The sequence below is a fragment of the Ustilaginoidea virens genome, chromosome 1, assembly GCF_000687475.1.
Source record: "Ustilaginoidea virens chromosome 1, complete sequence".
Classification (NCBI taxonomy): Eukaryota; Fungi; Ascomycota; class Sordariomycetes; order Hypocreales; family Clavicipitaceae; genus Ustilaginoidea; species Ustilaginoidea virens.
In genome coordinates this window covers 5,214,199-5,241,592 of record NC_057316.1, presented here as the reverse complement: position 1 = coordinate 5,241,592, position 27,394 = coordinate 5,214,199, and the positions used below count along the sequence as shown (strand labels likewise).

Below are 27,394 nucleotides of genomic sequence, written 5' to 3'. Positions count from 1 at the left end.
GTAGAAGAAGCAGACGAAAAAAAAGGACGGTGAGTTGATGAATCGGGCTCTCACTCTTCCGCTCACTTTCCGCTCACCTCGACGCCAGCCACCAGACAAGGAATCCAACGCCTGTATATAAATAGGCTTCTTTCGTCTCACAATTCTACGCTTGTGCCCAATCCTGCTATTTCACTACTTTTCAACGTCAAGCTCCGTCGCAGCCGACAAAACAAGCACACTGAATCGCCCTTACCTTGAAGCCGTCTTGAAGCCGTCTTGAACCATGGACTCGTCTGCGTCTACTTCTGAAGCCAAAAGCCTTCCTTGGACCGAGGAAGCAAAGGTGAGCAACAGGACACTTTCCGCTTTGCCCCCCCCCCCCCCCCCCCCCCCCCCCCTTTTCGTGGGAGACGAACGTGGCCCTAACTGAGTGCAGTACCAGTTTCTGTTACGCATCGTGGCGCAGTTGCGTCAGGACGGCAAAGCAATTAGCTGGCAGAAGATCAACATGCCGGGCCGAACGCCCAAGTCCCTGCAGAACATGTGGACTAAGATAAACAAGACCATCGCCGAGATGGAGCAGGAGAATGGCGATGCCACGCCGGTCAATAAGCCTTCGCGTGCGGGAGGGCCCTTTCAGATCCCCATTCTACGTGTGTTTTTTTTTTGCGACGAGGGCTAGCTGACATGACATGGTTCCCGCAGCTCGTAAGAAGCTACCGACCAAGTCGAAGTCCGTTGCCGATCAGGTGGACGGCGAGTATGTGGAAGACGACGACGAGCTGCCCATCAAGGCGACGCCAAAGAAACGGGGCCCTGGTGAGTTGTTGTTGCCCCGTGTAGCTGCCCGCTTTGCGAGGGGGCTTGCGAATGAGGCTGACGCGACGACAGCCAAGTCTGCGGGGGGCTCGGCGAAGAAAGCCAGGAGTAGAGCGCTGGAGGGTGAGGTTGGCTGCAAAGGTGACGACGGGCATGGTGAGAGCGATGGAGAAATCTGAAGCTGAACTCGACGGACGGGGTTGGACCGGCTGGACTGGCACGACTGGCTGGACTGGCACGACTGGCTGGACTGGCACGACTGGCACGACTGGGATTGGCAAACTCTTGCTACAATGGGACCTGGTTGCATTTTCTTGATCCGCCGGGAGAAGATTCAAGCAAAGTCAGAATGACGGGGGATTTCCGTATGGAACGGATTTGCTGTTTCTTATTTCCATCTTTGCGTTTGTGCGAGATGATGTTGAGACGTGGGTACACGGTTTCGGATAGTCGAAATGTAGCAGACTCGTTCCCGAACGCTTCTCTCTTCTACTAGAACGGGTTGGGTTGGTGGACTGTGAATGCGAACGATGCGATCGGCTGGTGGCCGTCCGTCAATGTCAATGGGTGTGTTGGCGGTGGTGGTGGCTGAGGCAACAGACAGAGCGTGTCAATTGGTTTGATGAAATCCCAGCTTGGAATCGGAGTCGGCGGACCCTGACTTGGCGTGGGAAGAGTTTCCAGGGAATTGGCTGCTCTGCTTCTGTGTCTACCCTGACTTGTGGCTGCTGCAAGGAATACCTCGTCTCTTGGCTTGGAGAATCATCATGCATGAATACTGTAACGAAGTGGACGAGAACACTGAATCAGTTGATATGTATGATTCCCTTGGCACCAGAACTGCCCTGCCCCGTCCGTTGTGCTGCAGTACGCTACGCACACTACGCTACGCTACGCTACGCACGCACTACGTACGCACTACGTACGCACTACATACTCCTCCGTACACACACGTGCACACACCGAATTTCGCCCAGGTACCCGTCAACTGGCACTGGCTGGGTCGGCCAGCCGCTGAAAGCCTATGTGAACCGCCGAAAGGGGCCTGCTAGGAGCCGGCACTGGGCGCAGCAGGACTCATGTGGCTGACTTGTTCACTTTGATGAGTCGACACCAGCCTACGGAACGGAGTACGTCTGTACATGTAGCCTTCCCGGAAAAATATGGGCCTGGCTGCAACAACAGGCATCCGGCTGATCCACCCTTGCAGCCTCCAATTTTCTCTTATTCCTATCCTCACATCAATCACATGGACTGAATGTCCATCCTCCAGCCGTCCCTGTCCGCCCTTCGCTCACCTCTTCCTTTCCTCCCCAGTGCATTGCCGCATTGCCGCACTGCCGAATTGACGCATCGTGCTTGTATGCATTGTCACCCCCTTGTGGCCGCCAACGTCGTCACGGGAAGCACGAGCTGCAGTGAACGGAACCCCGGTTGAGCGACACTCCGGCCTCGCTGTTGACCAAGTGTGTCCCCAGCGGCGAAGAAGCTCACCCAGGATTTTTCTATCCTTGTCGCTTGGCTGTATATCAACCCCGAGGTCGATTTCCCTGCGGCCATCTCCTGATTCCGCCTCTTGCGTTGCAAAAAAGTTCAGACGTGGAGCAAGCCGTCACCGCGCGTCTGCCCAGCATGAACGGAACTGCAGCCTCGACGAGAAGCAAGAGAAAGGCGGCCTACTCGCCCCGCAACTCTCCTCCTGCCAAACGCGCCGTCAACGGCAAGCTCTCCCCGGGAGACAACACACCCGATGTTGTTGACGAGGTTGAATATGATGACGAGTCGGATTTGGGTGAACATATCCACGCCGCTGCGGCCATGTACGTTGGCACGCCGGGAAGCCTGGGGGAATGGCAGGACACCATCCAGAAAGTTGTGCGGAACGTCGTTGCCATTCGCTTCTGCCAGACTTGTTCTTTCGACACGGACTCTGCCTTGACGAGCGAGGCCACGGGTTTTGTAGTGGACCCTGAACGAGGGTGCGTCCATTATCTCTCCGAATCGCCCCCCCCCCCCCCCCCCCTCCCCTTTCCCTTCTTTGCGATTCAAGGTTTTCTCTCGATTGCTGACCGCACTCCCAGATATATCTTGACAAACAGACACGTTGTTGGCGCGGGCCCCTTCTGGGGCCATTGCGTTTTTGACAATCACGAAGAAGTTGATTGTTACCCAGTCTATCGCGACCCCGTTCACGACTTTGGCATTCTGCGCTATGACCCAAAGGCAATCAAATACATGCTTGTAGATGGATTAGAACTGAGACCTGATCAGGCCAAAGGTTCGCCTTGCTCTCCCTATTTAGTTATGAACCAGCCTGTGTGCTTCAAGTTGAGTTGCTAATAAGTGGCTGTGCAGTTGGCGTTGAGATCCGAGTCGTCGGTAACGACGCGGGTGAGAAGCTCAGCATTCTCTCAGGCGTCATCAGCCGCCTCGACCGAAATGCCCCAGAATACGGCGAGGGGTATAGTGACTTCAACACATGCTACTACCAGGCCAATGCTGCTGCCAGCGGCGGCAGCTCTGGCAGCCCGGTTGTCAGCAAAGACGGATGTGCCGTTGCACTGCAAGCTGGTGGCCGCTCCGACGGTGCCTCGACCGATTACTTTCTGCCCTTGGATCGACCTTTGCGTGCACTGCAATGCATCCAGCAAGGCAAACCGGTCACGCGGGGTGACATTCAGTGTCAGTTCCTGTTGAAACCTTTTGACGAGTGTCGGAGACTGGGCCTCACTCCCGCATGGGAGGCAGAGGTTCGAAAGGCCTTCCCCAACGAGACGAATATGCTCGTTGCCGAGATTGTTCTGGCTTCTGGACCATCCGACAGCAAAATCGAAGAGGGCGACGTCCTGGTCAAGGTGAACGGAGAACTCATTACCCAGTTCATCAAGTTGGACGACATTATGGACTCAAACGTGGGCAAGAAAATCCATGTTCTGCTTCAGCGAGGTGGTGAAGATGTCGAGGTGGAGATTGAGGTCGGAGACCTGCACAGCATCACTCCCGACCGCTTCGTCTCGGTGGCTGGTGCCAGCTTCCACAACCTGTCATATCAACAGGCCCGTCTCTATGCCGTGGCAGTCAAAGGCGTGTACGTGTGCGAATCTGCTGGATCGTTTAGGTTTGATAACACCGATAACGGCTGGGTTATCCAGACCATCGATCATAAGAAAGTTCCCGATCTGGACGCCTTCATCGACGTCTTGAAGGGCATCCCGGATAAAGCAAGAGTGGTGGTCACGTACAAGCATCTGAGGGATCTTCACACGCTCAACACCACCGTCGTGTACGTGGATCGTCACTGGTCATCCAAAATGAAGCAGGCTGTCCGCAATGACGAAAGCGGCCTGTGGGACTTTACCGACCTGGGAGAAGCCTTGCCGCCGGTGCCCCCCGTGCGACGCTCAGCCTCCTTCATCGAGCTGGACCACATGCCTCACCCCGACATTGCGGAGCTGATTCGAAGTTTTGTCCACGTGAACTGCACCATGCCGGTCAAGCTGGATGGGTTCCCCAAGAACCGGCGATGGGGAATGGGGCTCGTCATTGACGCCGACAAAGGTCTCGTTCTCATCTCTCGGGCCATTGTTCCCTACGATCTCTGCGACATCACCGTCACCATCGCGGACTCCATCATCGTGGAAGGCAAGGTTGTGTTCTTGCACCCGCTTCAGAATTATGCCATTATTCAGTACGACCCCGCTCTGGTCGATGCCCCGGTGAAGAGTGCCAGACTGAGCAGCGAGCATCTCACCCAAGGAGCCAAAACGTACTTCCTGGGCCACAACAGGATCGGACGTGTCGTGCATGGTGCCACGACGGTGACCGAAATCACGGCGGTTGCGATTCCTGCCAACAGCGGGGCTCCGCGCTACCGCGCCGTCAACGTGGATGCAATCACTGTCGACAGCAACCTTGGTTCTACGTGCAACAGCGGTGTTTTGGTGGCCCCAGACGGCACCGTTCAAGCCTTGTGGCTCTCCTATCTCGGCGAGCGATCTCCATGCAGCCAGCGCGACGAGGAGTACTATCTGGGACTAGGGACGCCCACGCTCCTCCCCGTCATCTCCACCATTCAAAGTGGCGAATCCCCCAGGTTACGCGTCTTGTCGGTTGAGTTTCGTGCCATTCAGATGTCGCAAGCATCTGTCATGGGGGTGTCTGACGAATGGATCAAGAAGGTAACGCAGGCCAACAGATCGCACCACCAGCTCTTCATGGTGAGCAAGAGGACCTTTGAACGAGTCGACCAGCCCGTCTCTTTGCTAGAAGGGGACATCATCTTGACACTGGACGGCAAGGTATGCACGACAATCTCGGACTTTGACGTCATGTACACAAACGAAATCTTGGATGCCGTCATTGTACGAGAGTGCGAGGAAGTGCGTCTTCAGCTGGCTACGGTGCCAGCGGACGACATCGAGACGCATCATGCTGTCTCGTTCTGCGGCGCTGTTCTGCATCGGCCTCATCAAGCCGTTCGCCAGCAGATCAGCAAGCTTCACAGCGAGGTTTACGTGTCGAGCAGAATCCGCGGATCTCCAGCCTATCAGTATGGAGTGGCGCCTACCAACTTTATAACGCACGTCAACGGGGAGCCTACACCTGACCTGGATACTTTTATCGCCGCGACCAGAAAGATTCCCGACAACACCTGTAAGTCTTGTGGATCACTTCCCCCCCCCCCCCCCCTTTTTTTTTTTTTTTCCTTTTGGATCCTTTCCCCTCCCCTCTAGCCTCTTCCCTCCTTTGCAGACGGCATTCGACGGCTAACCCCGAGCCGCAACAGATTTCTGCCTCAAAGCCGTCACTTTTGATAGTGTGCCGTGGGTCATCACGATGAAGAAGAACGATCATTACTTCCCGACCATGGAATGGATCAAGGACAGCAGCGAAGAATGCGGGTGGCGGCGAGTCACATACGAAGGGGGGCAAGTTTTCCAAGGAGAGGCTGTGGATGGTGTGCCGCCAGTTGTTGAAGATACGGACATGGATTGATGCCCTCTCAACATGCCACTGCCACCGGGCGGGTTCAACTTGGTTTCGCAGACGGCCAGGGACGCGCTAGAGAAGGACGTGTGCTTGCGCATGCACCTTGGAACGTTGGAACACCTTGAGAAAGTCAACCGAGAGAGGCTTTGGATACAGGCGTTACCCGGCTATAAAGGATCAATTGTTTAGGAGTCTTTTTCCGTAGCTGCAGCTGTGGCACGGCGGCGTTGTCGGTTCCTTGTCGTGGTTTCCGTTTCTGCCCTACTGCAATGTAATGAATATCCTCTTTTCCTTTGGGCCTCTTGCTGTCGGGCCACTTGTGGCCGCTGCTTGGTGTCGACCGGCCCGCGCGCCAAGCAATCAATCGATCGATCTGTCGACCGATCTGCCCATGCGTCGATCAATCTAATCGCGACTGCCAAACATCCATCGACGCGACCGCGAGCTATATCCATACAAATCATTTGATGCTTGTGAGAAGCAGCACTGATGAAAACACATGTACTCCGTACCAGACATACATACCTACCTACCTAGCCTAGGGGTGGGGTGGAGGAGTCTGGTCGCAGCGGGGCTGGGCGCAGTGGCCCCTGAATTCATTCCACTGACCATGGGGCCAAAATGTGTTGTGTAGGAGGGTTGATTTTCTTCGAGCTAATCTAATCTTGAACCCCCACTATTTATCCCTTCAACACCCCCCTCCGAACAGGCACCACCACCACCTGCATCGGAACGTCAAATAAACATTGAACATGACTGACCAGACCAGACCAGATTAGCTTGCACTTCGAGTTGCTAGCCCCAGGCCAAGGCGTCGTCATCCTTCCAACAAGTGCCAGCACCTTTTGCTGCTTTTAATACCACCGGCCGGACGCAGAAAGTCCCTTGCGCTGCATATCTCAATACCGCCCAGCTTAAATCCCGGCTCCTTCATCCGTCATGCCCCCCGCAACGTCTATTCTGGTGAGCTTTTGGACATTCCATCTTGCTATGTACTTACTCCTCCGTACCCCGCTACTTGATCATCACATGTCAACTATACCTCCTACCTACCTACCTAAGTGACGGGATTGCCAAAACCTCGACGGGAAAGGCCAATCGCGGACCAGGCGCTAACCTCCGTGGGTGACGCAGACGAGATTAAAGGTGCAGCTGAAGCTGGCGATTGCGCGATTGCGCATGGTCCAGAAGCGCGATGAGCAACTGGCCAAGGTTCAGCAGCGGGCCATGGCCCAGCTCCTGGAAGCCGGCAAGATCGACTCCGCCACCATCCGGGTCGAGAACATCATCCGATCCGACATCACGACGGAGCTGCACGAAATGCTGGAGCTGTACTGCGAGCTGCTGATAGCGCGGGCCGGGCTGATGGAGGGCCCCGTATGCGACCCGGGCCTCGAAGAAGCCGTGAAGAGCATCATCTACGCGGCGCCCAAGACGGAGATCAAGGAGCTGGGCACGGTGCGGCAGCTCCTGGGGGAAAAGTACGGCAAGGAGTTTGTCATGGCGGCAATGGAAAACGCGGGCGGGAAGGTGAACGAAAGGGTCGTGAGGAAGCTGAGCGTGGAGCCGCCGAAGCCCGAGCTCGTGCAGGGCTACCTGGAGGAGATTGCCAGAGCGTACGGCGTGGCGTGGCCAAGGAGGGGGACGACGACCACGCCGCCGCCGCGGGAACTGATGGGCGGTTCCGACGAGGAGGAGGATGATGATGACGAGGATGAACATGGTCCGCGGTCGGGGGGCTCAGCGGAGCAAAAGGTGTTGGCGGAACCTCGGACGCGAGAGAAGAGATTGGCAAAGGGGGACGAGGAGCTGGACAGGGCGACACCCCCGCGGGGGCTCGCTGGTCCGAAAAGCCCAGTCACGGTGACGCCGCCGCGGAGGACGACGGAAAATATCCACCCCAAAGTCACTCTCGGGTCGGTCGAGCTGAAGCCTGATGGCAAGATGGCGCAAGCTGCAGGAAGGGCCGAGCCGGATGGGGCAGTTCCAGACATCAGTGATCTGGAGAGGAGGTTTGCAGCATTGAAGAAAAGGTAGCGAGGAGAGAGCGAGAGTGGGGGGGGGGGGGGGGGGGAACTGGACTCGCCCCGGGTTCTTTTCGAGGGTTTGTGATGGGATCGGCTTAGCAGATGCACTTTACGTTGACAGAGCGTTCGTGTCAAAAAGCTGCCACGTGCTGCTTCTCTTGTGAAGCATCTAGATTATGGTGATTGCTTCAAAGGACGCATGCTCCGCTGCAAGTGTCCCTCTGCTTGGGGTAAAGCTGTTCTTTGCTACAAGTGATCTGACGTTGCCAGACTTTCTCTGCTGGAGACCCGGGAATAGAAGAATCAAAATCATAGTCTAGCCCCCCCCCCCCCCTGGGGGCTCCCTGCGGCATGATGATTGAACAATCCTGAACATGAGCAATGCACTTTATGACACTATGCTCTGGAAAGAAAGAGAGAAAGAAAGTCAGTTCTTCACAGTTCACGGCCAGGGGCAAACCCGACATTGCGCGATGGCAACAGCGAAATGTCTGGTGGTATTCCGGCCACTCCATGCCCAGCAGCAACGCCAGTAAAACGCCCTCAATCACGAGCCCTTTTTGGCGAGCGAGCACAGACGGATTACCGCCCCCAAGCAAGCCTGGCCTGGGCTGTTGAAGCGCGGACATGCCCGGTCCGAGCAGGTTGGCCGGCCGCGACCGACGGGCGCCGTCTCACTCCAACTTGTCCAGATGCTCCAGCCTGGTCAGCACGACCTGCTTGCTCGTCTCCTCAATCTCGCCCGCCAGAAACACCTCGTCCAGGATGGCGTAGACCTTGTAAAAGTTGAAGACGAGGTCGAGCTCGCACACGTTGCCGAAGAAGGAGTCGAGCACCTCGACGAAGAAGTGGATGGCCTCGAGGTACGCCAGCTCGTTGTCGTTGGTGTCGACGCAGGCGCAGAAGAAGAGGCCCGCGTAGCGGCGGTAGACAATCTTGTAGTTGCGGAACTCGACAAAGTTGGACTGGTACTTTTGGTCGCGCGGCGCGACGAGGCGGTGGACCTCGCCCTTGAGCTTGATCTTTTCTTGGTCGCTGTAGGGGGCGTACCATTTGGCGAGGCGGGTTTTGCCCCTGGCCGTTTGAAAAGGGAAGGGGGGAGGGGGGGGTTGATTAGACAGGGGGAGCGGCGGCTGGGGGGTTCGGGGGGGGGGGACGAACTGGCGGTTTTGGATGAGGATGAAGGAGAGCATGGCGGCGAGGCGAGGCGAGGCGAGGCGGTTGAGGATGTTGGGTTGGCGGGACTGGAGGGCGTCGAAGGCAGGGATGAAGGCATAGGCAGTGCATGTGTCTGGTGTGCTGTGGAGAATCAAGCAAACTCCCAGAGTACGTACCTGCCCGGCTGGCCATCGCCATCATCGTCGTTCATCATCACACCGGCTCGGCAAAAAGAAAAAAAAAAAAAAAAAAAAAAAAAAAGACGTCGGTATCCCCCAGTCTCCAGACTCGACTACTCGGTAATTCCTTGGCGCCGATTCCAGTCAATAGCGCACCAGCAGCCCACCCGTCCGTCACCGGGAGGCCGGCGTCCGATTAGCCCAGCTGCAGAGTTCCCTCCTCCCCCGCGACTTGCCGTCTGCAAAGATCCGTCGGATGGGTAGATGCTGGCTCTGAACCCGAGCTCCCCAGCTTTTGTCGTGTCGGGAATCAGGCATGCGCGTGTGCCAAAGGCTTCTTCAACCCGTCTTTGCAGCAGCGAGGCCCCTCTCGTCAGGCCACCCCCGCGGCGCCATGGCGGCCAACGGCAGGACGATACACTTTGGCCCGTTTGAGGTCACAAAGCAGGTAAACGCGGCCAGACGCCCCCCCCCCCCCTTTCCCCCCCTTTCCCCCCCTTTCCCCCGCAATGTAAGCAGCTCGGCAAAGCAGAAGCAGACCACGCTGAAAGCAGACTCTCGGCCTGCAGGTCTTCCTCACGACGGAGCACTCGTTTGCCCTGGTCAACCTCAAGCCGCTGGTGCCCGGGCACGTCCTCGTGTGTCCGCTGAGGCAGCACCTGCGCCTGACCGACCTGTCTCGCGCCGAGACGGCAGACCTCTTCGGCGCGGTGCAGCTGACGCAGCGCATGCTGGCCACGAGGTATTTCCCCAGGCCCGGCGACTTGCTCTCGGGGAGCTTCACCGTCGCCGTGCAGGACGGTCCGCAGTCGGGGCAGACGGTTCCGCACCTGCACGTCCACGTTATCCCTCGGCAGGAGGGAGATGTCGGCGGCCAGCCCGACGCCATCTACGCCCGGATGGCGAGCGAGGACGGGAACGTGGGAGGCGCGCTGTGGGACCGAGACCGTCGGCCCGTTCCGGGGGGCGGGATGCCGCGCATCGAGGATGCCCTGCGGAGGGCTAGGACCCGGGAGGAGATGGAAAGGGAGGCGGAGCAGTACATGCGCATTCTTGGAGAAATGGGGGCATGATGGCTTGCCTGGGGTGCTGGCTGGGGTGCTGGCTGGGATGCTGGCTGGGATGCTGGCTGGGATGATGGCTGGGATGATGGCTTCACGAGACTTGGGGGTTCGGGAGGGGTGATGCTTCTTAACCCATGCCACAATTCCGTGCGTGGTATCCTACGATATTTCCCCATCGTAAACGGGGGTTCCAGGTAGGAGTGGCTGGAGGCCCAGGTTACTGGAGAAGGCTCGTCAAGCGCCGCACTCGGGGAGTAGCTATTGACGCCTGGCTGAAACTAGCTCGGCTCGCAGGTGAGAAGCAGCGATATTGGTTCAAAAACACACAAGAACAAAGAGCAATTTCAAGCTGAGGCCATCATCACACCGTGTAGTGTAGCAGCCGCTAGTTGAAAGATGAGCCCATTGGGTAAATTTAAAAAAAAAAAAAAAAAAAAAAAAAAAAAAAAAAAAAAAGAGGGAATAACAAGACGCTCGCTCGCTCCTTGGCCCCCAAGGGGCTTTGGACTCGTAGCTGCATACTCCGTACACGAAAGGGAAACTGACGATGCCAAGTTTGATTTGAGTCTGTTGCACCAGTCTGTTTCTTTGCTCTGCTTCCTTCCGGAGCCGGCGGATACGTCATGTTCCGTTTATGATTTCAATGTGCGGCCGACCAACCAACTACTCCGTAAGCTGGCTAGCACTAGCCCAAAGCTGGGAATTTGCGGGCCGTGGCTGTTTTGCCACCAGCGCTCCCGGGGCCGTGCGCGCACCACCAACCAGATTGATAGATTGATGAAGCCACCCCTGTTCAAAGGGCGCTTGTGCAAGCGAGCTGCGATGACGGAGGCTAACTGACCATGACCCACCACCTATCGTGATTACTGTAGGGCCGGCTTGCAGATGTGGGGGCGTCAGATCAATACCGTACCGTGTCCCGGCGTCTCCCGTTCCAAGTGCACGACATGTTCACGGGCTGCATGCCCAACCGTGGCATGTCGGCCGAGGAAGTTATCGAGGGCTGGAGCGAGCGTGCTCGTGGGGGAGAGAAGACGCAGCCTTGGCATGGTGCCAGGCGTCCAAGGGATGGATATGGATGAATGGAAACAGTCTGGTTGACGGGTGTCGAGGCCCCAGGACCCCCATCGGCAGAAGCTGGTAGAAATTTCGGCCCCGGTTTCGCAAACGATGGAACCTCTCGAGTCTCGAATGTGATGTATCATGTGACGGCACCTTTGCCGCCCTCGCCAGGTGCAAATGCCCGACAGGCAAGTAAATGTAACTAACGAGGCTCGGCATCACCCACCGTGAAGCATGACCTGCAAAACTTGCCGCCTGAAAAAACACGTTTGAGATAATGTTGCCATAGGTACAGTGCTTGAGCTTTCCGCTTAAAGAAGCCTGGTGCTCTCCGAAAGCAGGAGAGCAACGTGCCTGGTGGCAATGGGGAAATTCCCACTGGCAGCAGCAGCCCACGTTGCACCGCTTAGCTCCAGCCGCAGGCGAGCCCCATAGGCAGCCTCATACCAGGTAGGCAGCCCCATTGGCAGCCCCACAGGCCATTTGATCGCTTGTTTCGCTTTAGACGCCGTGCTGGCATCGAATTCAACGTGCATCATCAATTGCGTGCATGCAAAAAATGCAGCAGATATGCAGCAGACATGCACCAGATATATACCAGACATGCACCAGACATGCACCAGATATGCACCAGACATGCACCAGACATGCAACAGACATGCACCAGGATTCGGCAAAGGGTCTGGCGCGGCTCCACCAACGCCACCAGGGCTGGGCCGAGCTTCCTCCTGCAGCCACCCACCGATGGCCCGGCCGGCTTAGAACAATCTTCTCCAACCCGTGTTGATAAATCTCGCCTCTCCTCCCCCTCCCCCCCCTCCCCTGGCATTTCGCTTTTCCTTTGGTAATCCTTTGCCACCTTGTTGCTGCCGACAGCCTCTTTTCTCTCTTGGCTCAAAGTCCCCATCCTGCAAACACTTTGCAGAAGAGTCTTTTGAGACAAATCCACCCCGAGGCGGTTCTCTGCCTGCGCGGTGTTGGCTTGTTCTTTTCTTTTCAATTCTCTTCCTCTTTCCGTTGGGAGGGTGGGGGAAGGGGGGGCACCAAGAACCAGAATAGTGTTTTTCCCCTCCACTTGATCGTCAAGTGCTCGCTTCACAACCGCTGCAAAAGATACCGAATTTTTGACGGCAAAACAAACGCGGCAAAGGGCAGGCAAATATCGCACCACCCGAAATCTGTCCGTGCCTGTGGCTTGTTGTAAGCGCCCACCACAAGGCCAAGAGCATGGCCCTAACGAAGCAGGTCCATCTTCGCAACCCGGATGACTTTCCTACCCTTCAACTTTTTCTTCTAGGTATGAACGGCCCTTTTCTTCTGATTCCATCTGCTTCATCATCGGCGTTGCCCGACTAACGGCCGCAGCGATTGTTCGTCTTGCCGAACCTATCGCCCTTACTTCCATCTTCCCCTATGCCTGGGCTCTCGTCAAAAAGTTCCAAATCGGCAACCAGGAAGATGCCTCGTTCTACGCCGGGCTCCTCATCTCTTCCTTCTCCCTCGCCGAGGCCCTCATGGGTATGTACTGGGGCGGCTTGTCTGATCGTATTGGCCGCAAGCCCGTGTTGATGCTGGGATGCCTGGGTACCATGTTCAGCATGATTATGGTGGGTTTTGCCTCCAATATCTGGATAGCTTTGCTCGGAAGAGCCATAGGTGGTCTTCTCAACGGTAACATCGGCGTCATTCAAACAATGGTCGGCGAGCTTGTCACCAAACCCGAACACGAACGTAAGTGTTTCTACAAGAATGTCCCTCTTTGCTTGGCCGAAATGTATACTGAACCCGGACTTTCCCCTCCGCCCCCCCCTGACATTAGCTCGCGCATTTGCCGTCATGCCCTTCGTATGGAGCATCGGAACCATCATCGGCCCTTGCATTGGCGGAACGTTTGCCAATCCTCACGGAACTTGGCCTGGCGTGTTTCCCAAAGGCTCTCTGTTCCATGACTTCCCGTATCTCCTCCCCAATCTTCTATGCGCCATCCTACTCCTCATCAGCATAGCGCTGGGATTCTTTCTGCTCGAGGAGACTCACCCTGATATGCAACCCCGCATGCTGTTGCCTGCAGATACCTATGTCTCGGAAGAGACTCCACTGATCGAGACTTCAGATGCCATGAAGCGCCCTGCGGTGGATCTTCGAGCCGAAACTTATGGAACTCTCCGGAGTTGCCACGACGAGCATGAACAAGACAAGTTGGCCAACTTGGCCACCCGAGAAAAGGACGGTCTGTTGACCAAAGTCTGGAACCCACAAGTTGTTGGCTTTATTGTCGCCTTGTCCATCTTCACCTACCATTCCATGACATATGATCATCTCATGCCAATCTTCTTCGAGGACGAACGTCGTGTAGACAATGGCGACGGCGCGACAAGTCTCCCGTCCATCTTCAACTCGGCCGGCGGCCTGGGACTCTCGCTGTGTGATGTCGGGATGATCATGGCTGTCAACGGCATCATTGCCTTGTTCGTGCAGGCCGTCATCTTCCCCATTGCAGCAGAGAGGGTCGGTGTGTACAAGCTTTTTCTCATTGTCACTGCTCTGCACCCCATCGTGTACGCGATTGTCCCTCTCTTGCTCCTCGTCCCCGCAGCTCTCATCTTCCCCGCCATATACACCTGCCTTGCGGTCCGTAACATGCTCTCAATCACGCTGTATCCATTACTTCTTATCCTCATCAAAGAGGCCACTCCGTCACCCAGCGCTTTGGGCAAGGTCAATGGTTTGGCTGCCAGTGCCGGTGCCGCCTGTCGCATGATTGCCCCTCCGGTGGCTGGATATCTCTACACGTACGGCAGCACAATCAACTGCACCGCTATAGCATGGTATGGAAGTGTCGTCGCCGCCATCATGGGCTCCGTGCAGTGCTTTTGCGTTCCCCGTAGGCACAATGCCGACAAGTCCGAAGAGTGTGCTACCGCGACGTCACCTTGCAGTGAATATGCTCCGATGAGGTCTGAAGTATCGGATGAGGAGGAGAGACGCTAAACCATTCCTCGTGAGCCACTTGTCTGTTGAGGGTGCCGAGATGATTGAATCGGGGAGGAGGGATGGACGCGTGCTTCGAAAAGGCACCTGGATCCAAGCTGCTGTTCAAAAGGTTTGACTAATTTGGCACTCCCGTTCAGGGGGTGACCAGAACCTCACAGTCCCCACGAGCGAGCTCTGAGGAGTAATCCGACGCTATCAGCTGGTTGGGAACCTTGATGTATCGAGTCAATGTGAGGGAAAGAGGAGGGGGCGAATGCGAGTTTTGTCTTGAAGATACACCACTGTAGGCAGACTTTTTGATTGACGTTGGTACATAGCATAAACTGGGCGTTTTGGAGCAGCATGATGTGAAGTGTAATCACTATTTGGGGGTTCTTCTTTTTTTTCTTCATCTTTTTCATTTCCCTTAAATAAAGAGGCAGACAGGTACATACATATTGTACCTAGACATGAATAGCATGTGGGAATTATTAATGACAAGGCACGGAAGTGAGGGTATAAGAAGTCCATTAAAGCTTCGGTGAGTGTGGTGTCACACCTCTGGTGCAGCAGTTGCCAGCCCTTGCTAAGTTGGTGACTGTGCGTGTTGGGTGCTGAGGGCTGTGGTTTCGAACCCCAGTGATCTACAGAGAACCTGCGTATCCGGGGCGCGCAAATAAAGAAATGCCCTGGAGTGCTAATCGGGGTTAGGCACTTTAAGAATTCCCTCAACAGATGAAACCTTTACAGAAGAAACCAAAGAAAAGACGCTGGGGAAGAGAGATTGCAGTTTAAGGTGTCCAATTACGTCGCATCATGTGTGGCGCCACACTTTTTTTTTTGTTTTAATTTTTAATTTTTAATTTTTTTCCTTCTTCCTCTTCTTTTCTCTTCTTCCATACATTCATTGTCTGGTGTAGTCAGCCAGAATCGTAGTTGCATCTCGGTTGGCGGTTCTGCGATGTGGGACACTGCCCTCTTTTTTGTTCCTTCTTTCCGTCGGTGATTGTTGCAATTTTCTCAGCACGACCAGGCGCTGTTCTTTGGAAAAGTCTGGAAAGGATTTGGACGACGACAGAAGCGTGCAGCTGGCGTCGACAATCTCGCCCCGGGCGCTCTATGCATTTCGACGGGTAAAACGAGAAAAAATAAAATTAGGGAAAAAAAGTTGAAACCCCTCTCAGGCAATGGTCAAGCAAGGCTGTTGAGGCAGCATCAGACCTGGGTCTCGAGCAAACCACCATGAAAGAGCAGCCTACCACGGCACAACAAAAACAACCCATGTCTCAAACGGAGATTCCAGAAACCGCTGACGCGATGGCGAAGCTCACCACGGCAGAAACGCCCGGCACAGACGATGACGCCGTTGCCCGCCACGACGATGCCGAAGCGACCAAACCAGAGCTGCCGGCCATCAAGAAGCAGACCTTTGAGGACATCATGGCCGATCTGAACAAGTCGCCCCTCTTCATGACCGAGATGGAGGAAAACGACGACATTGCCGCGCTCCAGGCCCTCAGCTACGAAGGCACGCCGCTGGAGAACGGCGTCGACTTCAAGGCCCGCGGCAACGAGTGCTTCAAGGTGCGGGGCTACGTGGACGCGCGCGAGTTCTACACCAAGGGCATCCAGATCCTGGCCCGGGAGGAGCGCGCGCGGGCCGGCGGCGAAACCACCAAGAGCCCCGACGGCGTGGACGGCGCGGACGGCCCGGGGGAGGAAGTGGCGTCGCAGCGGGCGGTCCTCGAGGCGCTGCTGGTCAACCGCGCCGCCTGCCACCTGGAGCTGGGCAACTTCCGCAGCTGCTGGACCGACTGCGCGGCGGCGCTGCGGCTGAACCCGGCCAACGTCAAGGCGTGCTACCGCAGCGCGCGGGCCCTGCTGGCGGTCGGGCGGGTGGACGAGGCCGACGCCGTGTGCGCGCGGGGCCTGGCCCTGGACGCGGGCAACGCGGCCCTGCGCCAGACGGCGCGGGAGGTGGCCGCGCGCGCGAGGGAGCTGGGCGACCGGAGCAGGCGGGAGGCGGAGCGGCGGGCCGTGCGGGCGCGCCGGGAGCAGCTCCTGCGGGCGGCGCTCAAGGCGCGCAACATTGCCACCAGGACGACGACCAAGGGGCAGCCGCCGCCCGAGATGGGCGGCGCCAAGCTGGAGCTGGTGCCGGACCCCGACGACCCGCGCAGCAGCCTGGCCTTCCCCGCGCTGCTGCTGTACCCGGAGGACCTCGAGTCCGACTTCATCAGGGCGTTTGACGAGCGCCAGACGCTCGGGGACCACCTGTCGTACGTGCTGCCGCTGCCGTGGGACAGGCGCGGCGCGTACACGCTCGCCGGGGTGTCGTGCTACGTGGAAACCGCCGACGGGGGCGTGCTCAAGCTGGGCAAGAGGGTGCCGCTGCTCAAGGTGCTGGGCACCGGCAAGGTCGAGGTCGTGGACGGGCTGCTGAGGATCTACGTGCTGCCCAACGACAGGGCCGCGGGCTGGGTTGAAACGTTCAAGAGGGCCAAGAAGGCCGAGCTGGCGGCCAGGCAAGGCGGCTGACGGGAGAACGGGGCGTGTGGCACGGGAGTGTGGGGGGGGGGGAAAGAAACACCACACTCTCCTCCCTCGATATGGGTAAAATGGGCGTGGACGTGCCTTTTTGGCGTGCGAACAAGGGGGTGTGCTGCTCCTGGTCCGCCCTTGAGGGGGGGGGGGGGGGTGCAGAGGCGAGAGGAAGGGGGGAGAGACGAGAGATGGATGGGATACGTTTCGTGTTCGTGCTGGCTCAAAACCTTCAAAGGGCTGCTGCGCTCTTTCTGCGCAGCCGACGAATACACTGCATGTGATTTCCAGGGGCACTAGAGTGTCTGGAAGATTTATTCATTCATTTACATATATATATATATGTATGTATCTGGCTAAGCTGGGGTTCGCGGCCTTCTCATCGCTGTGCAGGCTCGCGTGCTCAACAGGCGATGATTGATTGCCCAACGCCCCAACTTGCTCGACATCCCCCCCAATGCCGGCCAGGGCCTGGAAGCTAGCTTATCTCTCCTGCTCTTGCTCCTCGGACGTCTCCTTCATTATCGTATTCGTTTAGCTTCTCGCTGGAGGCCTTCATCGTGGTAAGATGAAAAGTCCCCTTCTCAAGACTTGCCGCCCCGGGGCGAATGTTGTGCTTGCTGGTCTACAGGTTCATCCCGCTTCATCTCTCTTCCCTTGCGCCTGTGCCTTGTTGCCTGTTCTAGGTTCTGTGGGGTTGAGTCCTCTTTGAAGCAGGCGGGAGCAGTACTTTCCGGTTGACCACTGACCCCGAGGGCTGAACTCGAGACGGCTATGGGCGAGCGTCTGGCCACCGCCTTTGGAGGACGACGGTGCGCTTGGCCCTGTTGCTCCGAAGAAGTGCGCTTTCGTTTCCGCGTCGGTTTGGCCTCGGCATCGTGCGCTGCTTCACCTAGGTCGTGTGGTCCACCGGACTCGGCGCTGGATGCAGACGGAGGGTCCCTAGTGCAAGGATTGTGGTTTGCGCGGCCTCGCCGCAGGCCATGGCTCCCGCCGTCAACGCTCGCACAATGCTTGCTGAAGACGGACTTTTGGGCTTTGGCATCCAGGATCAATCGTTGGCTGATGACCATGTCACCAAAGTATGGCGAAGCCGGGGAAACGCAGTCTGCTGGAAAGCCGGGACCAAAGATGGGAGTCAGGGCGCCAGAAATCTCATGGCAGAACGTCGCGCACAGCGCTCTAGCACACGTATAAGGCATCCAGTAACCTATGACTACTGTTAATCAACCTAGGTTTATTGGTTCTTTTTTTTTTCCCTTCCCCCTCCTTTGGAATTGCCCGGTGAATCACGCACCTTGAGCAACCACCGCGCCACCTGTGACGCTGGGGCAAACATCTCGCAAACCGGGGTTCCTGTCAAGGACTTGCGATGGCTTTGTCTGCAGATACGCTACACGCTTAGCCTGCCTGATCGGCAACAAGGTCGCCAGGGATCCAGGTGAACTTGCCTTTGCATATCCCATGCATTTGAAGAAGGGTGTCATCCGCACAAAGCCTGTGCTATAGTCCCACATGGCGGTGTAGATTTTTGCTTTCCCCGGGAGTTGGAAATTGTATTTAAACGCTGTCCGCCTGCCCATCAGCCACGGTCCGGGAGAGGAAGAAGCAAAGCACAGGTTGCAAACCTTGGATGCATTCTCGGCCAGTCTTGGCGAAAAAGTCCTTCTTGGAGCTGTTGTATGGAATATGCTCGCAGCTGCTGCTTATCCTGCCAAACTGTATTATCTGGTATTTCTTGGCTTGTTGGACTGATTGGTCGTCTATCCTTTCGTAGGGAGGAAAGTTGATTGGACTTTGCGCAGTGGCTGGCGAGGCACCGTTCAGAGGCTGGGCCATGCTGCTTCCGTCACTCTGCGGTCCGGTTATATTATGTGGTAATATGGTTCTGTAGGCGTCTCTGCCGTGCCTGGAGGCTTTGACGGGATTGAGAAGTTGTTCAATAGGAAGCATTATGATGAAATGCCCCGGGGAGTTGCTTTCGAGCGGTTAACCATGGCCAGCTTTTTTCTGGCAAGCCCCCGAGATATTGTGTGTGCAGACGTGCTATCGTTTGCAGTGAAGCCGTATTCACCTTGTGGTATTTCTGTGTCTCTCGTAGGTCCCTTTCTTCTGCGTCAGTCGATCGTGAGCATACCTTGTAACCCTGGCTGTCCTTTTTGTTCCTGTTGTCGTATCTTTTACAATATTGTTTCTTTATTTCGTTATTTTTTTTGGGGGGGGGGCGTTGAGAAAGAGATAGCAGCCTCGTCTTGGCCTTCGAAGGAGCCCAGGTTTTATAATTTGTCTTGAACTGAACAACGGCAGCTGAATCTGGGGAACAAACGCCGAGGGCTGGTATGATTGATTGGCCTGCAGTGGGCTTTTCCCAGAAGTACCAGATGGATACAAGTGTTGCAAAGTAAACGGTCACGGCCGGTGGTGGTGAATGACAATGAAATTGGGCGTGTAGGTCTGCACTTCCACACGGAACGTTTCATTTCCCACGCTCTGTATCTCTCGAGAACGTGGGACAGTACAATGTCCCGACAACAAGGCCAAAGGTCAATGACTAGCCAAGAGTCATTGCGGCGGGTTTGCCTGGCTTTGATACCCTCGACTGCCAAATCAGCGTGCCTGAAACGGGAGACATCTGATGGGAAGAGAGAGAACGGCCCCGCCTAATCCCACGACTTCATCCCGAGGTGTGATACCTGGATGTGTCCGTGGAGCACAGCTGAATCTAGGGACGTCTTTCCTCGTTAGCCGGATACCTTATGTATCTAGACATATGGCAAGCTTGAAATGACCAATGGAGGGGATCGCCCAATCGACCCTATCGCCCGATGAACAACTCTACATGTCTCGACGACATTTGCATTCATGGGCTTGGCATCCAATTATACGCTGGTTGAAGCCGAAGAGGCTGCCAAGCCTGGTAGGTTGTCGTGCCCTCTCTTGACGGTGAATGATGCGGGTAGACGCATAATGGCCCACGCGTAAGATTTTTTTTTTTTCCTCTTCTCCTTGCGGCCTTGCGGCCTTGAGGCGGATTTCATGCGTGTGTATGCCGTCCGTGTTAAATGACGCAAGTTGGGCAGAAGCTTGACTGTAATCCGGGCGTCGTCAATGTTTGCTCCGCGTCGGCTTTTCTGTTGGGCGGCAACAAAGACGGGCCCAGGAGGATAAGTGTCGGGAGGCAAGTTTGCTCAGCACGATATGCTGGCATTTCCCAAGGTAGAACATAAAGGCACGTCATTCAATCCCTTGTCTACGCCTGTGCCCCTTGTCAAACCGCAACGCGATGCCTGGTTGCACAGCACATGCATAGAGCCGAAGATGTTCGTCTTGAATGTTCCATCGAAGAAAACATGCCAGGGTTTTGTTCTTCAGTGGACTATTCGCTTCATGATTCCTTTAACGCAGGAAAACAAGTCCGGGAATCCGACTCCATTGGCCAGCAAGGGCCGTGTTTATTTCCCGAGGAAAATGTCGCCAGTAAAGTTGCAAATGTTCCGGGGGAGGACGAAGCTCGAGGCTCGTGGCTCGTGGCTCGAGGCCCATGGTCAGTTTCATGTCGAAAAACACAGTGCTGCTCACAGTCTATTCCTGGTTCAAGACGTGAAAGTATACAAACTGCAATTTTCATCTCGAAAATCCATGGGGGAAGAAAGGAATCAAGTCCAAACACAGATTGCACTGCACAATGACAAACACACGGCAGAGCGAGACAAAGCTGACGACGACGGAGCTCTGTATCTTGACCATGGAAGCAATACAACAAGTCGTCGAGTCGTGTAGAGCAATCCTAACGAGAAAAAATATCAAATGTCGGCCAACATTTCGTCCCTTTGGGGTTGCTCCAGTAGAAGGATATGCTGCACAGACGAATGAATACTTGAGGGCCAATCTTGAGCTTACTTGACAGTCATCCGCTCGTCAGTTTTAACAAGACAGAGGAAAACACAGTTAGAGCAGTTGTACGGAGTACACCTCTTGGTGATTTGAGCTGTCTTGCGATTGATAAAAAAAGGGAAACACTGTCTGGTAGAGGGGATACGCGATGGCACCTGGCCATCTACTACCAGACATATCCTCGCCGATTGGGGCCTGTCTTGAGGCAGGGAGCTATCTCGAGAACAAATACCTGAGGGGAGCGCTAGTCAAGATGGAATATCTCGATTGCATTTTGGACCCCAGAGCCTGAGGTGATGTACCGACATCGGTGGATCCGATGCTGTCAACTCAGAGGATGCCAGATGGGCGTGCTCGAAAAAGTTTCAGCCCATTCAAATGCATTCAAATGCATTCAGATGCCAAATGCACAGAAATGCAAGGGTTGAAGCTAATTTGTTGATGGGGCGCCGCATCTCGGTGCCTCGTGCCATTACTGTACTGTATTGTACTGTACCGTACCAAAGGGGAAGTCGCGTCAAATTTCATGTTGACGCGCCAGTGGCCTCCGTTGCAACGTCAACAATAACAACAACAACATCAACAACATCAAAAACACCTCATCGAAAACAGCCGCTTTGCCATCCGACAGGCCATGGAAGTGAGCACGATCCGACAGCCTATTTGATTGTAAAATACCTCGCCTCTTCACTGTCGGCCGGCTTACTGGACTGTTTCTCCTGCGCCAACTGTAATCTCATGTCCCATGTTCAATCCGTTGTCTTGAATCGGCAGAGTCGGTAGATTCCAAGTGCAGCTGCGCTTATGCAATAGCCTCAAAATGGATTCAGACGTCATGTCCGATCCCGCCTTCAGTCTGGGTGAGGAATCTGATGACTTTGTCCCCATGAAAGTGAGTTTCCTTACAAGACCTAAGCCGCCAACTGGCCAATTTCAGGAAACCAGCTGTTCGCGCGAGCCCGTCTACCCACCCTCCTCCCTCCACTTTCAAACTTGCATTTTCGTTCCTCTTGTCCAAACGCCAAATCTGCTCATGAACCTCAACAAACACCTGTGGCGGAAGCTTCGTTGCCCGAAAACGCAGCCCTTTCGCTTGCACACCACCCCAGTACCAAACGTCTTGCTGACTCGTGACAATCAGAAATCAAAGACCAAGGCACTGGCCAAGCCTGCTGCAAAGAAGATGGTACAGACGACTCTCAAATCAAAGGCCCCGGCGAAACGCAGAAAGCCAGAAAGTGACGATGAAGACCTCTTCGGCGGCAACTCGTCTGGATTCTCCCACACGCCGCCCAGCTCCAAGAAGCAGAAAAACGCGCTTCCCATCAAGAAGTCTAGCGGCCTACCACTTGCCGAGGTTGAAAATGACAGTGTGATAGTCGACGAACCAGCGAAACCAGCGTCGAAATCATCCAAAACAGCCACAGAGAAATACCAAAAGCTCACTCAGCTTGAGCACATCATCAAGCGACCTGACACTTATATTGGCTCAGTCGAGAAAACAGACCAGCAAGTATGGGTGTTTAACAAGGCAGCATCGCAAATGGAGTTCAAGAACATCACCTTTGTACCCGGCTTCTATAAAATTTTTGACGAAATCTTGGTCAACGCCGCGGACAATGCGCAACGTGAAAAGTCCATGACGCAAATGAAGGTCACGATAAATCGCGAATCCGGCGAGATCAGTGTTGAAAACAATGGAAAGGGTATACCCATCGTTCTTCACGAGAAGGAAAAGATGTACATCCCAGAGCTCATCTTCGGCCACCTCCTTGCCGGTTCCAACTTTGATGACGAGGAGCAAAAGACTGTCGGTGGACGTAACGGCTATGGTGCCAAGCTTTGCAACGTGTTTAGCACCGAATTCACGATTGAGCTTCAAGACAGCGAGCATGGCAAAAGATACAAGCAGACCTGGACCGACAACATGCAAAAGATGCACAAGGCCAAGATAACCTCGAACAAATCGGCCGATTTCGTACGAATCACTTTCAAGCCTGACTACAACCGTTTTGGAATGACGGAGGGCATCGATGACGACCTGGAAGCTCTCCTGTTTCGCAGAGTCTACGACATGGCGGGAACCATCCGTTCGGTCAAGGTCTTCCTGAATGGAGAGCAGATCAAAATAAAAGACTTCAAAGCATACTGTGATCTTTACGCCAAGTCTATCGCCGCCGAGCGAACTGCAGAGGAAGGCGGGAATCCAACGTGCACTGTCGAGATTGACAAGGACAAGACACATCCCCGTTGGGAGGTGGGCTTCACAGTGTCTGACGGAACCTTTCAGCAAGTCTCGTTTGTCAACTCCATCGCTACTACCTCTGGTGGCACGCATGTCAACTATGTGGCCGATCAGATTACAAGTCACCTCCTAAAAACTCTCGACAAGAGGAAAAAGGGACACTCTCTCAAGCAGAGTCATCTGCGAAACCACATCTTCATCTTTGTAAACTGCCTCGTCAATAACCCCGCCTTTACGTCGCAAACAAAGGAACAGCTCACGACCAAACCCAGTCAGTTTGGCAGCAAGTGCGTCCTTGGCGACGCTTTCCTTAAACAGATTGCCAAGTCAGAAGCTATTGAGAACATCATCGACTTTGCGCAGAAAAAAGCCGACAAAATGATGTCCAAGAGTGATGGGGGCAAGCGAGCAAGAGTGAGCAATGCCAAACTCGTCGAAGCCAACTTGGCTGGTACCAGGCGCGGTCACGAATGCACACTCATTCTGACTGAAGGTGACTCAGCCAAGGGTTTGGCCGTGTCTGGACGAGCAATCCTTGACCCCGACCGTATTGGCGTTTTTCCCCTACGAGGTAAACTACTCAACGTCCGAGATGCGTCCATTGATCAGATCACGAAAAATCAAGAGATTCAGAATATCAAGCAGTTTCTTGGTTTGAAACACAAACAGGTGTACACTGATACCAAAAGCCTTCGTTATGGCCATTTGATGATTATGGCAGATCAAGATCATGATGGCAGCCACATCAAAGGTCTTCTCATCAACTTTCTGCAGGTCCAATTCCCGTCCCTGCTCCAGATTCCGGAATTTTTCAGGGAGTTCATCACACCGATTGTCAAGGTTTGGCAAGGTTCCAACCCCAAAAAGCCCCAAAGACTCAAGTCCTTCTTCACTCAGCCACAATACGAGGAGTGGAAGGAAGTCCACAAGGCAGAGTTATCGAGGTGGGAATCCAAGTACTTCAAGGGTTTGGGTACGAGCTCCAATGAGGACGCGCAAGTTTACTTTACAAATCTAGACGAACATCTCAAGGAGTTCGAGACCATGAAGCCAGAAGAAGCTGAGCTTTTTGATCTGGTATTTTCCAAGAAGAAGGCCGATGCTCGAAAAGAGTGGCTGGGTGCCTTCGTTCCCGGTACTTTTCTAGATCACTCCACAAAGCAAATCACGTATAGAGACTTCGTCAGCAAGGAACTGATCCTTTTCAGCATGGCTGACAACATGCGTTCCATCCCGTCCGTGATTGACGGATTGAAGCCCGGTCAGCGAAAAGTTCTTTATGCTTGCTTCAAACGAAACCTGACCAAGGACAAAAAGGTCGTTGAACTTGCTGGTTATGTCTCTGAGCAGACTGCGTATCATCATGGCGAAGCTTCCCTGCAGCAGACCATTATCGGCTTAGCACAAAACTTTGTCGGTTCCAATAATATCAATATCCTCGAACCAAGCGGCAACTTTGGTTCCCGTCTTGCTGGTGGCTCCGACGCCGCTAGTCCCCGTTACACGTTTACACGTCTGGCACCGTTCGCCAAGAAGATCTTCTCACCCCTAGATGAGGCCAGCCTCAAGCACCAGTATGAGGATGGCGCGCGCATCGAACCAGAGGTGTACTCGCCCATTATTCCCATGGTGCTGGTCAATGGTGCTGATGGTATCGGCACTGGATGGAGCACCAACATTCCCAACTACCATCCAGAAGATATCGTCAAGAACCTCAGACGCCGCATGGGTCGCATAGATGAGAAGGATTCCGAGGAGAAACCTTTTGAAACCATGACGCCTTGGTTTCGTGGCTGGAAGGGCAGCGCTGAGCTCGCAGGACCCGATCGATACAAGTTTAATGGTATTGCCTACCAGAATGAACAGAATGCCAACGAGATTATCATTACTGAACTGCCTATCCGCATGTGGACAGACGACTTCAAGGCAAGGCTCGAAAAGGTGATTAGCGGTGTCGATGGCCCCGCCTGGATCAAAGACTACAAGGAGTTCAACGACCACAAGACCGTCCATTTTGAAATCATGGTGGACGAGAAGCACATGCCCAAGATTCTGGAAGAGGGTTTGCTGGAGCGGTTCAAACTCACGAAGCAAGTTGCCACGTCAAATCTGGTTGCTTTTGACACGAGGGGTCAAATTCGAAAATACGACAAGGTTGAGGACATCTTGGAGGAATACTACATTCATCGGCTTGGCATGTACACTGATCGAAAGGTGAAGAATGAGTGTTTATGATTCGATACAGTCGAAGTGCGATTTGCTTTTTTTGCTGACAAATGCCGTAGCAATACTGGCTCGGTGTATACCACGCAGATTATCGGAAACTCAAGAACCAAGCACGCTTCATTCGGGAAATCAATGACGGCGATTTGGTGGTGGCGAGGAAGAAGAAGGCCGTCCTGGTACAAGAGCTTCGAGATCGCAAGTACGAAGCGTTTCCTCCTGGTGGCCAAAAGACGAAGACGACAGAAGACGAAATAGGCAAATCGGATGACGAAAATGACGAGAATGAGGATGCTGCCGTTGCGGGTGGTGCTCGAGACTATGACTATCTGCTTTCGGTGAGTTTTTTCCTCGTGACGGAGCAACCAATAGCTGCGGAAAGATGAACTAATCACAGGAATCCGAAACAGATGCCAATCTGGGCGCTCACTGAGGAGCGATTGCAAAAATTAAACAACGCCATTGCGGCGAAGAAGGAGGAACACTCGACTTTGCTGGCCAAGAGTGAGAAGGACCTGTGGTGTGCTGATCTGGACGAATTCATGGTGGAGTGGAATGCTCAACTGGCTCTTGAAGCGGAACTTCAGACCCAGATCCGCCGTATGGGGCGAAGAGTGTCAAAGAAGATCGGTGCGGGTCGCAACCGCAAGGCGAAAGACGATGACGACTATGCTCCAGAGAAGAAACCAAAGGCCAAAGGCAAGGGAGGAGCGGCCAAGGCAGAACCAAGACCCAAGCTCGAGACAAAGAGTGCTCAAAGGTTTGCTGAAATGTTTAGCTTGAAAGCAAAGAAGGAGCCCAATGAAGATTTGGTGGCCATTTCGGACAACTTTTCCGATGACGATTTCATGGCGCTCAGTCGGAACAAACCTGCAGCTGCCAAGGCCAGTGAGCCATCTCAGTCTCGGTCTCTGCCTGCTTCGCAGTCTCAATCAGATGAGCTCGAGGTCATTCGACCTACCAAGAGGGCTGCGGCTTCCAAGGCAACGACATTGTTCGACATGTCTTCTGGCGCCGAAGACGACGACGACGACGACGACACGCTGGGGGACATTGGCTCCATGGTTAAGGGCACTTCCAAGTCAACGGTCCCCGAAAGCAGCGGACGAGTGGGCTTATTTTCCATGAATAAGCCACAAGCAAGCCAGGGCAGCGGTGAGTCAAGCAAAACGCAGAAACCAATGCCAAAGCCTGCAACGTCAGCGAGAGACATGGACAGTCAAGATGAGGAGGAAACGGACCATCTTCTTAGCAAGCCACCTCCTCTCCACAAGACGGCCACCAGGGATGAGGATGATGCACAGATGTCGGATGACGAGCTTGTCGATCGGGCAGCAAAGACGACTGCATCTTCGACTTCGGTAGACGCAGACAGCGGCCTAGTGGATGTTAAGAAAAAGCCACGAGCCAAGCCTGCTGCTGCCTCCAAAGCAAAGACGGCCGCCCAACCGAAGAAGACCAAGGCAGCTCCCAAGGCAGCTCCCAAGGCAGCTCCAGCTCCCAAGGCTACCACGTTGTCGCCTGCCGCGAAAGCGTATGCCGCCAAGAAACTCGGCAAGGGTGCCAAGGCAATCGCGCAGGTGGACTCGGATGATGAGATGGATGATGGTCCGTCTCCTGCTCCGAGACCCAAGCCTGCTGCGCGAGCGCGGCCTGGCCGAGCTGCTGCTGCCAAGCGGCCCATTATCGTGGACGATGATTCTTCGCTGATGCAAGACGAGAGCGACGATCCATTCGAGATAGACGATGACTGAGGGCACGGTGTCTTTTTATCTTTGTTTTTCTGTTTTGTTTTCAGCCGGGATGGCCAAGAGTAGCTGAATCCATCTCATGTGTATACATTTGCTGTTTCTTTTTATAGCTTGGGCGAGAGGACTCCGTGTGGGAAATGACAAGAGCGAATCGAATGGGGGCTGGAGGTACCACCTTGGGGCCGGGATGGGCCGCGCCAGGCTGAATGCTGGGCGTCTTTTTTTGCTTACATCATTGATGGTTGCATGGATAGCTGCTGCTTCATCAGGTGGCAGGCAGCTGCAGAGAATGAATGGCCTTTGCATGGTCCGTCAGTGAGGGCTGTTGGGTGACAGGTGACATGAATGACAGACTGGTGGTTCGTATTTAGGGAGGCACTGAGGAGATGCATGTACTGTACTTGTACTGTACGTATGGTCTTATCGATAAGACTCGCGCCTTGCCACTCGCTCAGTCTTGTCCGTGCTTGTATGAAGTTCTGAAGAA

The 27,394-nt window shown here is 54.8% G+C and overlaps 10 protein-coding genes across 10 annotated transcripts; 7 read left to right on the top strand and 3 right to left on the bottom strand.

Moving 5' to 3' along the window:
• Positions 1-265: 265 nt before the first annotated feature.
• On the top strand, positions 266-980 carry UV8b_01197 (uncharacterized protein; the record flags this gene model as incomplete). Its single annotated transcript, XM_043138695.1, has 4 exons — positions 266-325; positions 419-602; positions 688-801; positions 874-980. 4 exons carry the CDS (start codon positions 266-268, stop codon positions 978-980), a joined length of 465 nt encoding a protein of 154 aa, XP_042994629.1.
• A 1,453-nt stretch (positions 981-2,433) lies between these two features.
• On the top strand, positions 2,434-5,796 carry UV8b_01196 (uncharacterized protein; the record flags this gene model as incomplete). The annotated part of the gene is made up of 4 exons (XM_043138694.1): positions 2,434-2,780; positions 2,883-3,079; positions 3,157-5,454; positions 5,588-5,796. The coding sequence occupies 4 exons, from the start codon at positions 2,434-2,436 to the stop codon at positions 5,794-5,796; spliced, it is 3,051 nt and encodes a 1,016-aa protein (XP_042994628.1).
• Positions 5,797-6,729: 933 nt separating this feature from the next.
• UV8b_01195 (uncharacterized protein) lies at positions 6,730-7,827 on the top strand (the record flags this gene model as incomplete). Its single annotated transcript, XM_043138693.1, has 2 exons — positions 6,730-6,753; positions 6,925-7,827. The coding sequence occupies 2 exons, from the start codon at positions 6,730-6,732 to the stop codon at positions 7,825-7,827; spliced, it is 927 nt and encodes a 308-aa protein (XP_042994627.1).
• A 664-nt stretch (positions 7,828-8,491) lies between these two features.
• On the bottom strand, positions 8,492-9,010 carry UV8b_01194 (uncharacterized protein; the record flags this gene model as incomplete). Its single annotated transcript, XM_043138692.1, has 2 exons — positions 8,492-8,891; positions 8,979-9,010. The coding sequence occupies 2 exons, from the start codon at positions 9,008-9,010 to the stop codon at positions 8,492-8,494; spliced, it is 432 nt and encodes a 143-aa protein (XP_042994626.1).
• Positions 9,011-9,548: 538 nt separating this feature from the next.
• On the top strand, positions 9,549-10,227 carry UV8b_01193 (uncharacterized protein; the record flags this gene model as incomplete). Its single annotated transcript, XM_043138691.1, has 2 exons — positions 9,549-9,602; positions 9,724-10,227. The coding sequence occupies 2 exons, from the start codon at positions 9,549-9,551 to the stop codon at positions 10,225-10,227; spliced, it is 558 nt and encodes a 185-aa protein (XP_042994625.1).
• A 2,280-nt stretch (positions 10,228-12,507) lies between these two features.
• UV8b_01192 (uncharacterized protein) lies at positions 12,508-14,271 on the top strand (the record flags this gene model as incomplete). The annotated part of the gene is made up of 3 exons (XM_043138690.1): positions 12,508-12,577; positions 12,646-13,011; positions 13,100-14,271. 3 exons carry the CDS (start codon positions 12,508-12,510, stop codon positions 14,269-14,271), a joined length of 1,608 nt encoding a protein of 535 aa, XP_042994624.1.
• A 136-nt stretch (positions 14,272-14,407) lies between these two features.
• UV8b_01191 (uncharacterized protein) lies at positions 14,408-15,195 on the bottom strand (the record flags this gene model as incomplete). The annotated part of the gene is made up of 3 exons (XM_043138689.1): positions 14,408-14,597; positions 14,813-14,942; positions 15,156-15,195. 3 exons carry the CDS (start codon positions 15,193-15,195, stop codon positions 14,408-14,410), a joined length of 360 nt encoding a protein of 119 aa, XP_042994623.1.
• Positions 15,196-15,495: 300 nt separating this feature from the next.
• UV8b_01190 (uncharacterized protein) lies at positions 15,496-16,791 on the top strand (the record flags this gene model as incomplete). Its single annotated transcript, XM_043138688.1, has 1 exon — positions 15,496-16,791. One exon carries the CDS (start codon positions 15,496-15,498, stop codon positions 16,789-16,791), a length of 1,296 nt encoding a protein of 431 aa, XP_042994622.1.
• A 587-nt stretch (positions 16,792-17,378) lies between these two features.
• Positions 17,379-18,747, bottom strand: UV8b_01189 (uncharacterized protein; the record flags this gene model as incomplete). Its single annotated transcript, XM_043138687.1, has 4 exons — positions 17,379-18,004; positions 18,092-18,176; positions 18,246-18,361; positions 18,423-18,747. 4 exons carry the CDS (start codon positions 18,745-18,747, stop codon positions 17,379-17,381), a joined length of 1,152 nt encoding a protein of 383 aa, XP_042994621.1.
• Positions 18,748-21,508: 2,761 nt separating this feature from the next.
• UV8b_01188 (uncharacterized protein) lies at positions 21,509-26,910 on the top strand (the record flags this gene model as incomplete). Its single annotated transcript, XM_043138686.1, has 4 exons — positions 21,509-21,580; positions 21,830-25,147; positions 25,219-25,494; positions 25,567-26,910. The coding sequence occupies 4 exons, from the start codon at positions 21,509-21,511 to the stop codon at positions 26,908-26,910; spliced, it is 5,010 nt and encodes a 1,669-aa protein (XP_042994620.1).
• Between the last annotated feature and the right edge of the window lie 484 nt (positions 26,911-27,394).